General features: G+C 38.4%; 2 protein-coding genes across 4 annotated transcripts in view; one reads left to right on the top strand and one right to left on the bottom strand.

The window, feature by feature from the left end:
* The window catches only part of DOCK1 (dedicator of cytokinesis 1), a 540,600-nt gene that overhangs the window by 211,067 nt on the left and 314,537 nt on the right, over nt 1–14,996 (top strand). The gene's annotated exons all lie outside the window — the stretch shown is intronic.
* The window catches only part of INSYN2A (inhibitory synaptic factor 2A), an 80,761-nt gene that overhangs the window by 46,044 nt on the left and 19,721 nt on the right, over nt 1–14,996 (bottom strand). For both annotated transcript variants that reach the window (XM_074959162.1, XM_074959161.1), the window contains exon 2: nt 12,549–13,746. In XM_074959162.1, coding sequence (XP_074815263.1) covers nt 12,549–13,741 — 1,193 coding nt within the window. In that variant the 5' untranslated portion in view covers nt 13,742–13,746. The remainder of the gene's footprint in view (nt 1–12,548; nt 13,747–14,996) is intronic.

Below are 14,996 nucleotides of genomic sequence, written 5' to 3'. Positions count from 1 at the left end.
AATCTCTCAACCAATCAGACTGTAGTGAATTTCATAACAGAGGACTAACTGCATATTTATGGGTCAGTAACTGTATAGAAAACCTTGGACTCTGGATGCCTGAGATGGTTCCACTTTCAATACATTATCAATAAGTATAACATTTTTAAATGCTTATTTTCTGACAACTGTCAAGGAAACAGATAAAACACTAAAACAAAGTGAAATTGCCAACCATCTATATACTGTATAATAATTTCAGATAGATGTACTTTATACTGAAACATCATTCAAATACTCCTTTTCTGTGTGTGTGATTCATACATAATCACATGTTGGCTTACAATAATAAAGTATTGTATGGTCCAATAGTCACTATGCAAAAAAAAAACCTGGTTTCAAATCCTAAACATTAAGAGTAGAATGAAATAAAGGAGATATAATAGGAAGAGTAACCTGCAACGTTACTAAATGTATAGTATCTGTAGTTAGAGCCAAAAATCTATGGAAGAAAAAAAACAATTAAAAAAAATAACATGCCATCGCAAAGGGTAGAACTTTTTATTAGTGTGTCCAATGTGTTCAACTTGAATACCTCTTCTCAGGTCTTAATAATTTTGTTTTCCCATTTGTGTGAACTAAATTTATGGTTGAATTTGTGAGACTTTCTGTAGTGCACGTCTGGTTCTCTGGTGACTTGTGACAGATAAAGTGGAAGGAAGAAAACTTTGAGCATCTTGGTAGAAAGCAGAAGCAAATACAGATAGGCTCTGGCACAAGGAATTATGGTGAGACTGGGATCTGGAGGTGATGGTGAACGATGGCATCTCTTCCACTAAAGCAGCTGCTGAATCATGCCATGCTGAACTATTATGGAATGCAAATTGCCTTTTTATATGTCTGTTCATTTTTAGAACCTGGCATTTTTTATGAAGAATTATTATCCTACTTTTTGTGGAAAATCACTTGCATCCAAGATATCCTTTCAGAATGCTGGGAACCAATGGACATACATATATCTAATAAAGTGCTATCAACCTAATTCATTCGTGAAACAAGAGGCACTGCAGAAAACCCACCTGTAACTCTGATCCTTGACTGCCTTGATTCTCTTTCACAAGCCAAGAGTATGAGACCTATTAGATGAGACTGTTGGCAACTCTCTTGAGGAGGAAAATCTGCCATCCTAAAGTAACCCATCGTCCAACCAGCAATTAAACCACTGCTCAAGCCAACTGTTCTCTTTAACTAGCACCCAGTATGGAACCTCTTAAGTAGTTTGCTTAGAAATAGGAAGCTCACCAAGGGTTGCCTCCATCTTGCTTGAATATTCTAATACCCTGGACCTCTCCCAATCAGTTTTCAGGCTAGGACACGGAAGAGAGATGGTGCTGGTGGCAATGAGAGATGATCTAGTTTTGGTTATGGACAAAGTCTGCATAGCTATATTTGTGTTGTTGGACTGCTTTTCCAGTTTTGATACGTTGACCATAGGCATCAGCTCCTCTGCCTCTAAGGGTCTTATCTGTGGAGTCCTGCAAAGATCCATTGGGAAGCTACTAGGGGAAATTGTGCAACAATATTGATATGCCAGCAATTTACAAATGAAGCCCAGCTCTTATATCATATCAAACACAAATAGCACCATCTCCCGCCTATCAAAGTGCCTGACCGAGATTAGCAACTAGTTGAAGTGCAGCTAGCTCTAAAACTGAATCTTGGAAAGACAGCGTGATGCTGTGATGGTTGTGGAGGAAGAGGAGGGAGAGACAGACACATCCAGTACACTATTGATTCCATACAGAGCCATCAGATTGCTAAAACTGTGTGCAAAGGTTTTGTACCCAACTCAACTCCTTGTTGCTCCTGGATACTCAGATAGCCACAGCTGTCTAAGACACACTATTCCATCTGCATCATATAAGTAGACTGCATAGTGTTCCACACATTTTTGATGATTCTCTGGACGTAGATATTAAACTGCTGAAGTCAACAGTTGATTCAGAACACAGCAGCCTGTCTACTCAGCAACGCAAACCACTGACAACACATCACAACCATGCTTTCCGCTTCTTATTAGGATCTCCATTGAATATCAGGTCAAAGTAAAGGTTTTGGTCTTCATCTTCAAAGCTCTCCATAGAACTGGACTGAGTTTATATAAGAACCACTTCACCCAATGACCTCCCACAATAGTTATGGCCCACTCCAATGGTCAGCCTCAAAAGTAAGACTCACGTGGAGAACTTTTGTTGTTGGCTGACTCGCAAATCTGGAACTTTGCTCCAGAATCAGTGCGATCATGAACCCTCAGCAGTTTCAAAACTAAACTGACCTATTCAGTCTAGCCATTGCACAATAACTGCCCACACTCTTGAAGTCTATTTTTTTCCTGATAATGGTGAAAGAGTTGAATGTATCTCTGTGTACTTCATAGTTTTGGGAGGTGCTCAGACACAACTGTCATGGTTATCCGATAGGATAGATTAATCTCTCTCAGAACAATACCAGTTCAAATGTGGATACCTTTTAAGCTTTGTGTCTCATTTTAGCTTGTTTGGATAGATATCTGACTCACTGCCCTATCTCTCTGGCTTTCACCACTGACAGTCAAAATGAATTTATTATAGGATTACTTTATTCATTTAAAGTGAAAATTGGTAATATTTACTGCCTAAATAGTATCCTTTGTAAATGATTGATTAGTAGAAAAGCTGTCCTTGCAGGTACATAATTTGGAGGGCTGTGTGAGGAATGGAGGGTCAACTTGACACATCTGGAAAAGCATCTATGGCAACTAATATGAATGGATTTATCAGGAAGGCTAGTTAACATTTTACAGCACTACAAAGGAATGTGGGAACTTTTGAGGACTAACACCCTGGAAATGTAGTTAGTCATGAATAGCAGAGAATTCAGATCACAGTTACTTCCATACCACTATGGTCCTCCTAGCTTCAAAGTTTCTTCATGCTGAAGGACCCTACTCTGAGACATATTTCGGAGTTCCTGCTGAAGGGAAGGTAAAATATGATGAGACTTCAAATTGTCTTTAAAATCAGTCACATTAAATAGCCGCTAGAAGTACATCAGAATCTTCTTTGAATGCCTCAAATCTTGGCTCATCTGAAAGGCCAGACAGAAAGTTTGATTCCAATTAAATGGCCATTTTTGACAGAAGATATTCTAATTGTGCTTCTATGGTATGTGCAGCCAAGCTATTAGTGAATTAGTAAAATGAGATGTGTTTTCTGGGATCCTAAAGTCATTTTTTGAGGAAAAAGGCTAAGTATTAAGATTCTGAAACTCACTCAGTTACTGAAATTTTTCCCACTCTTGTTTTTTTCTGCAAGTTGGCCGTTACTGAAGTTTCCTTTTTCAGCAGTTTTGTATGGCTGAACCACTTGAATGGCCTCCTCATTCTGTATTCATTCCTTTTTTTTTTCCAGCTTGATTTTTCTGATTAGACACATGGCAGGGCAGTTATTGTATTTCTAGAACCTTAATTGTCATATCATCTGGGTTCTCTGAAAAGGTATTATAAGAAATACTCTATGAATAGAGAAAGGTTGTCCTCCCTTTTCTCCACTCTCTAGACATTTAATCCAAGAGGAATAGAACGATCACATCCAATTGCTATGAGAACACCTGCCCAAAAAATACAGAATGCACATCATGTTCTCAAAGTCACAAGACGTGGGTTCCGTTCACATCTAGTGGAAATCTGTTTCACCGCTACAGGTCCTTCAGAGAGAAAGCTCTGCCCTCTGGCTCCCCCTACATGGATAATACCTTACTTGCACTTGAAGTTAGGTGAAAAAACAGGCTGCTCATCGGAACACAGGATAACCATCTGGAGCTAGCTGTGTCCTCACAGGTCTAGTTGAGACATCTAGCCCTGTTTTGGAGATTCAGGCCAGAAGTGGGGGTGACTCTGTGATTAAAACTCGAACGGTATTGGATCTGTTGATGACCAATCTTTAGTTTAACAGCAAGACCTTCAGTTTGGGGCCCACTGATCCCTCTTGTTCAGAATTCTCAGGCAGTATTGAGGGAAGATGCCTGACCCTGGGTTTTAACCTGGAAGCAGGGGACGTTTGAACAGGTGTGTCTGTGCCAACACAACCCGTACAGGGGAGGTCATGAGGTCTGTATCCCAAGCATGCAGTGTATCCTAAGCCTTCCCAGTAACCAGTGTGAAGCACTTGTGCTCTATGTCCACTAGGTTTTTATTATGGAAGAGGTGTAAAGGGTAACGGGTGGTAGCTATGCTGTGACCTAGCACCTACCAAGAGGCACCTATATGAACGTTTAATGTTCTCATAGGGCCTAGAGGTGATAGCTTGAGGGCTACTGAAGACACTGTGAAGCTGGAATGAGGAAAACAGGATCACACAGAGAAGAGAAAGTAGTGGACCTTCTCTCTCCCTTCCTATTCCCACAAAAAGTATTAGCTACAGAAGTACTACAGGGGAGTAAAGCTATGGAAGTGTCACATGTAAGAATATGACCCCAGGCAAGAAGGCATGCAGTGTTTGTCCCAGTATTACTACCGCTTCAAGGAATGGGAGAAGCCATCTGACAATTCAGACACTGACAATTTTCAAAATCAGAGTTCAATGAACTTCAGATATTGGATGTTCCCAAAAGAGGGGTGTTTGTGTGGAGGGTAAGAGGAATAAAGTCGGAGATGCTGGTTTTTTTGGAGAGAATCTAGAAAATTAAAACACAACTGCTGCTGCTACTAGAATAGCTGTGTCAAGAAGACGTGAGAAATGTTTGATGGGCAGATGTGGTGGTGACAGTGAAAAGGGGAAGTGTAAGTGAAAAAAACATTCAAGGAAGTGGCAGGCCACTCTGAGCAAGCCTCAACAGTGCACTAACTTGTGTGGAATGATTTGCTTTGACCAGGAAGACACATCCAAGGACCTTTGCTGTCTTTGCTTCAGAAGGATGAGCCACCACAGTTTCCAAGCCACCTTAATACGTCTGCACTCAGGAATAATCTATAAACAATGCATCCATTGCAATATGGCAGTACTAGTTTGAAAATTTAGGAGACAGTCTCAGTAAGTCACTAATTCCATCAGCAAACAAACCAAAATGTAGAGACCACAGAGCAGAAAGCGAAGTTCAGTCACTGTCTTCTTGTCTTCCAAAGGACTGTTGCTACAGAAGTTAAAATTTAAATACATTCAGCGTATAATGTAATTATGTGATCTCTCTGTTTCTAGTTATCATAAAAATCTGTTGGTATTGCAGAAAACTGCAAATGTGCAGCTGCCTTCTATTCTTGAGCTTCTCCATCCACCATATTGCCTTCCTCCCTGGCCTAAGTCTCACCCACAGTAATTTTATTGAACTTCCCATTCCTGTTTCTGTGCTATGACTTCCCTTAAAAGAGAAGAGCAGGCGGCAGGCAGAAGCAGCTCCTTCCAGAATGAGAACAGGCCACTGTGAGCACCCGATTCCCACTAGAACTTCTTTCATAGAGTGTATTTATATAGGCTCTTTGATCTTTGCTTTTCCATTTGTGTGTAAGGAGGAAACACTTTGCTTCTAAGTTGTTTAGCTTTTGTGGTTCTTAGGAACTTCCCAAGTGTGGAGACTGTGACTCTCTTGGAGGAATTGCGGGAGTAGGGGCAACCAGCATCAACAGTAGCTGCAGTATTTGTGAGGACAGGAAGAGGCTGCTACTACAAATAGCTTGGAACTGTATGGGACATGCCTCTTGCCCCCTGTCTGTCTCCCACACACATGCTCTCTCTATACTGCCTTCCAGTCAGACACGAAAATACTATTCCAAACAATAGCAGTAACGAATATGAGCACCCATATTCATTTGAATTAAGTGTGAATCCTGAATTTTAAACTTTAAGACTCAGTCAGCTCTACGAGCTCCAGACAGCTGAAGTTAGCCTAGGAGCTGCTTCACATCTTTTCAGTGCAAATAACAATTATATATTCTCACTATGGTGCATTTTAAGTTTATTGAAAAATACTCTGAAAAGGGCAACACATTTTCAAATGTTAAGTGACTTAAGAACATAAGATTGGCCCTACTGAGTCAGAACCAATGGTCCACCAACCCCAGTATCCTGGCTTCGACAGTGGCTGATGCCAGATGTTTCAGAGGGAATGAACACAACAGGTCAATTTGAGTGATTCATCCCCTGTCATCCAGTCCCAGCCTGTAAGTCAATGGGACTTAAGGTCTTAAGTCGCTTAGAATCTTCTGAAAATTTTACCTTGATGGATTTTTAATTGACATTGTCATATAATCCCATACAGCTCTGCCACATAAATCAGATCCTTTCTACAGAATTTCAGTCTACTTTGCTATATAGTACAAAGGGCTTAGCTTATAGCCATTAGTCATACTTCGAAGTTTCAAAGGACAGGCCACGGATGTTCTACAATTTAACAAATCACTTAAGTATGTTGCAATCCTCCTAATGCTCAAGCACTGCATATTCAACATAAATTCCATGTACAGTACTGTAGTTAACCAATTTTTAAGACAGTGGTTCAAATTCTGCTTTCAGTGGCTCCTGTGTAACCTCACTGGCATAACTAAGACTGCACAGATGAAACAGAGAATTTGGCTAAAAAATGTGTATCCATTGCATTTAAATGAGAAATACCTGACTACATGATTATGACAGTTCACTGGAAGGTATTCCAAATATCTGCCCTCAATTGCCAGCAGGGAGTTTGTGGTTTGTTTGTTGGTTTTTGAATCTGCATCTTGTATCTTTAGTTTTGATAACGATTACACAATATCGAATACATACTCAGCTTTAACTTACCCTGTAAGTCTAAACCTAAGTTTTAGCTCACTGTATCCCCATCCCCATCACCATTTCCCATAATCTAAATAAATAATACTGTAAATGGCTTTTTCCACAATCATATACCAGTTTTTTCCACGTCACTTTTGTAGCAGTTTGCTATACTACAAAGAAAGTTAGACTTTTCTCTGTTGAAATGAATAGCTAACCAAATAGTAAATAGTGATTATATAATAGATACTTTACATATGTCACTTGTGCAATTTAAGCTTTTATTTTCTATAGACTGCCTAAAATGTCCACACACAAAAAGCCCTACAAAGCTGTGTTTGTTTTTTAAACAATTCCCTCTTTGAACTTTGATCACAGGTTAGACATAGAAAATTTTTTGGCTTCCCCTAGAAAATTCTACAAAACATTCAGACATTTAATATGTCAAAACTTTATTTTTTTAAAAAAAATAAAACCTCAGACTTTCAGTATGGCTAGTAGTGTTTCTTTATGGCCTAATTTTAATGTTCTGTTAAAAGCATACAGGGATCTGAACCCAGTCCAGAGGCAAAAGAGACATCAGATTTTATTTCTCTAAATGTCAGGACTGGGGAAGGAACTGTGACCAATGTATGATTTCTGCATGTAAACCAGAAAGAGCCAAACAGAGCCCTCTACTTGCTGTGAAGTATTACAGCTTCTCTCTTTGCAGCACTTGTTCAGAATGCATTTTCAGTGTAGTCAAGTATTACTGCATGTTATTACTGTATGAACAAATATGAGTAGAGAGAATGTAGAAATGACAGTCTTAAAAAGTAAACAGGGATGCGTGTCACCCAGAGCGTGATGCCGCTAGCACTGGAGATGTTGATATAGCTGTTGCTGGCACAGATACATTTAGTGATGAGTGGTACATAATAGCAGTTCAAGACCTATAAAATATTAGTGAAAATTACTGCACTGAGCTCTAATTCCATGGCACTACCACAGTACTTAAGACCCCTGACTTTCTTGAATGGAGGAAAGTCTGATTAAATGTTAAAACTTTTTATTCTACCAAATATTAAGCTGTTTGTGCTTATCTTCTAATGATAAATTATTTTTGTAAGCTATATTTACTTCAGAAGTGTATGTACATTATTCAATAAGTGAAAAAATATGAAGTGGTAGAAATGCTGAGTATCGTTGATATTTTGGCAGAAGAGATGGTTGAGCCTGCTATGATAGGCATAGAACTAGAGGAATATTTTTTGTTTTCATAAAACCATGTGACCAAGGACAGGGTCAGTTCAGAACAAGATATTGAATAAAAGTGAGTATTCTAGCATTGTAAAAAAGGACTGATGGACAGTCTGAACAACTTTGTGCATTTCTGGTCACTGTAGAAAAAAAAAGTTGCAGAAATGAACAAGTTATGGAAGAAAATTCCTAGAACAATGCAAGGTTTATTTATTCATGAGTTGTGTATTTTGGGGAAAAGTGTGATTAAGATACAATTGGTCTTCATGAGGTAGACATTTTCTAAGGGATCAGAATGCTCTTCTAGCTAGTCTTATGGAATCTAATCAATGGAGCATGGATTTACTCTATGCATAGGGTCAGGTTCTTTTTTGTGTTTTGATCTCTTTGTGTTGCTCAGTTGATGCAAACAGTCTGGCAAGCAGATAGATCTGGCATTCTGAGAATTCCCTTGGCAATGGGGGAAACTAGGCTGGCATAGAGGTGGTGTATCCAGCTCCTGCACAACACTCCCCATTTCTAAGTAGGTAGAGATTATGACTCTAAGAACCACTTAGTGCTAATTGGCAGAGGGTTCACTGTTCTATAACAGTAGCCCCAACTGGCCTTATAAACTCATGACACCCAACACATTGCTGACATAGTATTTATAAGGAATGTCATGTGGGATTTTAAATGAATCCAGGACCATACTGATCTTCATAATTGTTGTGTGATGTATGTACAGATGTTATTTAAGAAGTTGTGTATATGTACTAAATAGATGTCTAAATCAAGGCAGGGTTGACAAACAGGCTTTGAGTCAGACAAAGGAAGTTGTCTCAGTATTGGCTATGTAAATTAAGCATTGTAAGCCAACACAATGAAAGCTAAATCTGCATACAGAGCATATGGGGTTGGGAGGACATTGGAGACTAAGGGCTTGTCTCCACTTACCGGTGGATCGCGCTGCGGTGATCGAGCCACTGGGGGTTGATTTTAGCGGGTCTAGTGAAGACCCGCTAAATCGACCGCAGATCGCTCTACTGTCAACTCCGTTATTCCATTGGAATGAGAAGACTAAGGGGAGTCGATGGGAGAGCATCTCCCATCAACATAGCGTAGTGTGGAGCTCACGGTAAGTAAATCTAAGCTGTGTCGACTTGAGTTACGCTACTAATGTAACTCAAATTGCGTAGCTTAGATTGACTTTCCTCCATAGCATAGACCTGTCCTAATTCACCGGGGGGTTATTCCGACTCTGGAGGCAAAACAATGAACTTTGGGAATATAAGAGGGAGCAGCAAAATGGACAGCACTTTTTACACTCGTGAAAAGTGGATGCTGGGAGATTGCTTTAGGTGAGAGTCTGTTAAAGTTAAGTTTAGACTCTTAGGAAGCGTGTTCTACTTGTTTTATATGTGACCATTGATGTTTCCATTATCCTTACTCAGTTTCTCTTAAATACTTATCTCCAGTATTAAACTTATGATTCTTTTCATGATAACTATATCTCAGGGCTGTGATGTTATAAAGGAGCTGATCCTGAGATGTTTTAGTCAGGCTGTGTGTATGTTGTTCCTTTGGGGACAGCGAACCTGGTAACTTCTGAGAGCGTCCAGTGATAGCAGCTGAATACTACAGGGGATACTTTCAGAGAGGCTCTGGGGTTAGTGTATACTTATGTTTACCCGCGAAGCAGCGTAAGCGCTGGCGGAGCCCTGACGAGATTGGTTGGGTGGCTAACAGGCGAGTGGTGTCAGGTTGCTGACTAGAATGACCAGATGTACTGATTTTATAGGGACAGTCCCAATATTTGGGGGGATTTGTCTTACATAAGTACCTATTACCCCCAACCCTGTCCCGATTTTTCACACTTGCTATCTAGTCACCCTAGAGTTGACATCCAGGTAAGCACAAGCAAGTCTCTCTGTTGCTGAGGCAGTGGGGTAACAAGGTGACTCACAGTCCTGGGTACCCTGAGAAACCGTCACAGGGATATGTCAAGAGTGTGCCTGGTGCACAAGGACTATTGCCAGCTGGTGTAAGTTAGAGCAGCCCTACACTCCATCTTGCCATCCTAATAAAGATTACACTACATGTTACAATAAAGATTTTACATTCTCTGATCTGTATCCAATTATTTTTCATATTGTAAGGGATCTGTCTTATGACTCCTTAATATATCATTATATTACCATGTCTGTAGTAAGCAATATAAACACAATAGGTCTTTTTCAAAATTAAACTCTTCAACTATTATAAACAATGACAAACATCATTAGAGAACAGTCTACATGTTGGATTAAGTATCCCGATCTTTAAAAATTGAGGCCATTTTGTAAATTCAGATTGATACTAAAATATTAACTATTGATCAACAAAAAAGAGTGCATTCAGACTGACAAGCTGTGTGCTATCTTATATCCATCTGTAATGGCCAGCATACAAGCATATACCAAGGGGGTTTAGAATGTAAATGCTAATGGAACTTCAACAATAGTCAGTGTTGAATAGTTGACTCGTCCAGAGGTATTACATTGTTCCTTGCCTGCAAGTGCATACTGTTTGAACTTGTTGCAGTTCACCTATTTTAAACAATCTGAGCACAGATGAGGGGTGTTGAAAGTGGTGGGGGAGGGCAGGAAATAATCCCAGTACAAAATGGAGTTCTAATACCTCTTATCTTGGTGATCAGAGTGAGAAAAGGGCTTGCTTTCTGATCAGTTTGCAAGATATGGGGAAGATGGGTGTAACAGTCAATGCTAATATTGTTTGCAGTGATGATGTAGATATATTTGTTCTAGGATACAAGAGAAACAAGGTGGGTGAGATAATACATTGTATTGGACCAACTTTAGTTGGTGAAAGAGACAAGCTTTTGAGCTACACAGAGCTCTCTGTATCTCGAAAGTTTGTCTCTTTCACCAAGAGAAGTTGGTTGAACAAAATATATTGCCTCATCCATCTTGTGTCTTTCAGTGCTAATATTGTTAAGTTTGGGTATTATTTTGAAGGTAGACGTTTACTGTTATAAATTAGGGGAAATACAGGACAAGGGCTTTGTCATGTTGAAAAACTTTATAAAGGATCATTCACTGATTAAGGTAGGAGTTGTGGTTTTGGGAAAGCGATTCATCAGTGCTATAGGACTGGGTGCATTGAATGGACCCATCTATGTGAGGAGAAATACGGGGCAGAATTGATGGTGGTGAGGAGTTGCCCTTTTTATTTAAAGAGTATCTTTGAGTTCATTATTTCGGTTATTGCTTGAGAGAGTAGATCCTTAGTCTGAAAGGCCAAATACTATCAGTCTATCCTGAACATACTATAACTATCTGTAAGCAAATTAAAACAAAGGTTATGTGTTCAGAAAACTGGTTGACATTTAAATTATTTATAAGCTTTATATTTAGAGATTTAAGGATTGACAAAACATTCTCTAGTGCCTTAATAATCAACAAATTAAAGTGTAAGTCTTAAGTCTACTGTTTTGGTGACTAATACAATCTACTCCAAACACAATGAAAAGGTCTAATGTTTCTTTGAGAGGGAAAAACTGTGTGTGTGTGTGTGTGTGTTGTTAAATTTAAAACCTTGTATATTATAGAAGGGTTTAAAAATGTATGAGCAACTGTTAGAAAAGGGTTTCTTCTGAAATGCAGCCATTGAGTAAAAACTAACAAATGACGACAATGGATCCTTATAGTATTAAATGAAGATAATGTACATGGGACACCAAAAGCACCCAAGGGTTGCAATTATCAGATACAGACTAATTTATCTGTATCTGGTTAAATAACTATCACTTGCACTCATGCAAAAGTAATACTACTTGTAGAAAATGTGTAAGCTTATGGAAGAAAAGAAATAATTACAAAATAATTTTTCCTTTGGCTGTGATGAAAGATTTTGCATATTTTGGACAGTATCAGCATTGTGTAGAAAACTTGCTATTCAAATTCTTCCTTTATATTAAATATCTGAAGTAATACAAATAAGGTTAAAAACTCTGAAGTTTACAGAATAAAACAATCAAGATTCTCATGCAGTTAATGAGATTGTTCAGAGTTGTATTAATATCCCTTAATCTTAAAAGATAAATCTATTATAGAATGAGGCTTTTCTTCTAATTTTTAGTGCCATACAGAGAATTATTGTTCATACAAATTGTTGATATAAAAAGCATACTGAATAATGCATATTCTGAAAGGTAGTTTGTTATGTGCATATTAGAAAAAGTGAAATAGCTTCATTGTCATTTCAGGCACTAATCCTCAGACTAATAGATTCAATTCCTTCACAAAAATACATATAGCGAGAAAGATGAATCAACTAAATATTCAACTTAAGGAATATAAATAAATAAGACCCATTTTTAAAGGCGGCTATGTAGTTAACCTAGGACATAGTTCTAAAGCAAAAACATTTAGTACGTATGAAAGATATGACACTAGTTCAGTACTGGAATTTACTTAAGATTTATGCTTCTTGTGTAGATTAAATTAGCAAATTTAAATGACAGTACATATTAAGAAAGCTTTTAAAAACAGTTTGGTTTATACTTACCCTTCTCTATGAGCTTCTCCTTTTTCTAACTCCTGAATGACACCCAAGAGCACTTTTATGGTTTCCTGGCTTGAGCTGATCAAATTCTCCATCATCTGAAGCTGTGCTTTCAAGTCTACCACGTCTGTGTGAGGCACAATTTGTTGGCATTCTTCACTCACAGCAACTGCTGTCTGACAAGGCTGGTCTTCTTCCATAGGTGAAACATTTATCTGAAGGGTCTGTTCGTTACATTCGGCTGATTGGCACTGTGCCTGTGTTGAGCAGGCCTGAGCGTTTACTGACTGGGATTGCAGACCATTAAGATGCACAGTTCTCTTTTTTTCCTCATCTGTTGCTGGGCATAGTGACCATTTAGTCTCTGCTGCAGAGTTTTGTCGGTCAGGCTGTGTGGCATGTGAACTGGATGCAGGTAAATAAATTGTACCTACTTCCGTCTTAAACACTTTCCCATGTGCTGATTGATTAGATTCTTCATTATCCGGTGGCACTGTATCATGTTTTGCATTATCATGCAGCTGGTAATCAGGCTCTTGTGAAGTAGAGTCTGCTGAGTTTTGAAGAGAAGGAGGTTCTTTAGTACAGCTGTGCAAATCAGTGCTTTTACAAGCCTCTGAACAGTTGTCACTAGAAGGCTGATCTACCGCATTCATGCGTTCATTAATATGGGAAATAAACTCTGCTGTCTTTAGGTCACTGACCTTGCTACAATGAGCAGCCTCCCCTGAGTTTTTACTATCTTCATCCTTAATATCTATTAAAAATCCATTGTTTTGACTCTTAAAGGTGTCAACAGCCGAGACGCTTTTAATAATATTCCCTTTTTTGCGGTCCAAAGGGAATGTCTGGTAACACTTTTTAAGATCTGGTGAGGTCTGAACTCCTGTGCTCTTAGTAACATTAGGTATTGACCTTCGTGCAGGCACTGTCATATATTTACGATAAGCTGCTTTATAAGAGATGGGCTTTGTTTCTCTTGTGTCTGCATGCTGTACTGTAGATAGTTGTTTGTCCCTTTGTTCATTCTGGGCCTCGCAGATATCTTTAAATCTCACCTGAAGGGCTTTGTTTCTTTTCTTAATCTGTCGGTTGGGATCCAATGCATATTTAATCTCCAAAGCAAGTGAAGCGGCTGGCTCAACTTCACTTTCAGAGGTTGTGAGTAAGCATTTGCTGGGTTCCTTACTCACCATGATGCCTGTATTTAAAAACAGTTTAAGAAGTCTTTTATTAAAACAGAAATGTTTCCTTAATTCAAATATTATAAACTTCTAGAAAATATCCTGTATTTTTAAGTAGTCCCCTTTTATGTTTGTGAAAAACAGTCTGTGTGGGGAAAACTAGATCCTCATGGTCGCTTGCAAAGTTTTACTTCCTTTGTTCTATACCTTACTGCTTTTAGGATAATTATGTATTTCTCTGTAATGAATGTTTTATTTTCATCAGCATTTCACACAATCCAAAAGTTGAAAACACTTACGGGCAGGGTGACTGTCAATGAACAGCGCTGGGTTTCTGTGAAAGACACTTCTTTCTTGCAAGAGACCTGAAATTTTAAAGTTCTAAGAATACTATGTAGTCCTCCCATTATTATAATTGAGTTCAGTTTTGGTTCTACTAATTTTTTGAACATTGCATAATTAATTTCTGATTAGACTTAAAGAACAATTGTCTTTAAATGCCTGGCTATAAAATCCAGCTTTTGTAGTTCAAGGGTAGAAGTGTATTTATGTATCTAAGATCAGAACATTTGAAAGGATTAGTAATTGTGCAGTGGGTATAGAGCTTAATAGGTTTTGTTTGTATGTTAGATCATATGGGCAGATTAAATATTTGGAACATGTTGCTCTGCTTGAGAAGACATCCAGATTTTTAAAACATATTGATAGTTTTTTTCAAGCGAGTACAATGATTATGGTGGAGGGCATTCCTGTTATTACTTCTATGTCAATGGATTCATCTGAACTTTTTTAGTCTTAGAGACAGAAAACCAGTTATCACCATTTAAAAAAAAATCTTTTCTGTAGTAATCTTTTTGTTCAGTAAGCCTGTTATTGTTTACAGTATCCGACAGTTAAAACAGAAAAATTCTGTCTTAAAGAAATAGTAAAATATGGAGCTCTGTTTTGAGCATTCAGTTTTCATCCTGTGCTCAATTATTAAGTCTAGCTAAGATACAAGGGGCTGATTATTTCACACTAGGAATGCCATTGGGGAACACCTGGATTTATTATGCTGCTTCACGGCAGTTTTATGTGCGTGCAAAAATTTACATGATTGCTGAAGTAAGAAAATATATTTGGGCCAAATTCTCTGTTGGCATAAATTCACAGAGTCAATTGAAGTCAGTGAATTTGTGTATATTTACACCAGCAAACAGTTAGTGTCTTTCATTGATGGTGTGTCCCTCCCATCCATCACCCCCGCATTCAGTAAGAATCTGTTATG

Source organism: Natator depressus, chromosome 7 (assembly GCF_965152275.1).
Source record: "Natator depressus isolate rNatDep1 chromosome 7, rNatDep2.hap1, whole genome shotgun sequence".
NCBI lineage: Eukaryota > Metazoa > Chordata > Testudines > Cheloniidae > Natator > Natator depressus.
The sequence above is the reverse complement of the archived record's forward strand: the minus strand, read 5'-3'. Positions and strand labels throughout refer to the sequence as shown.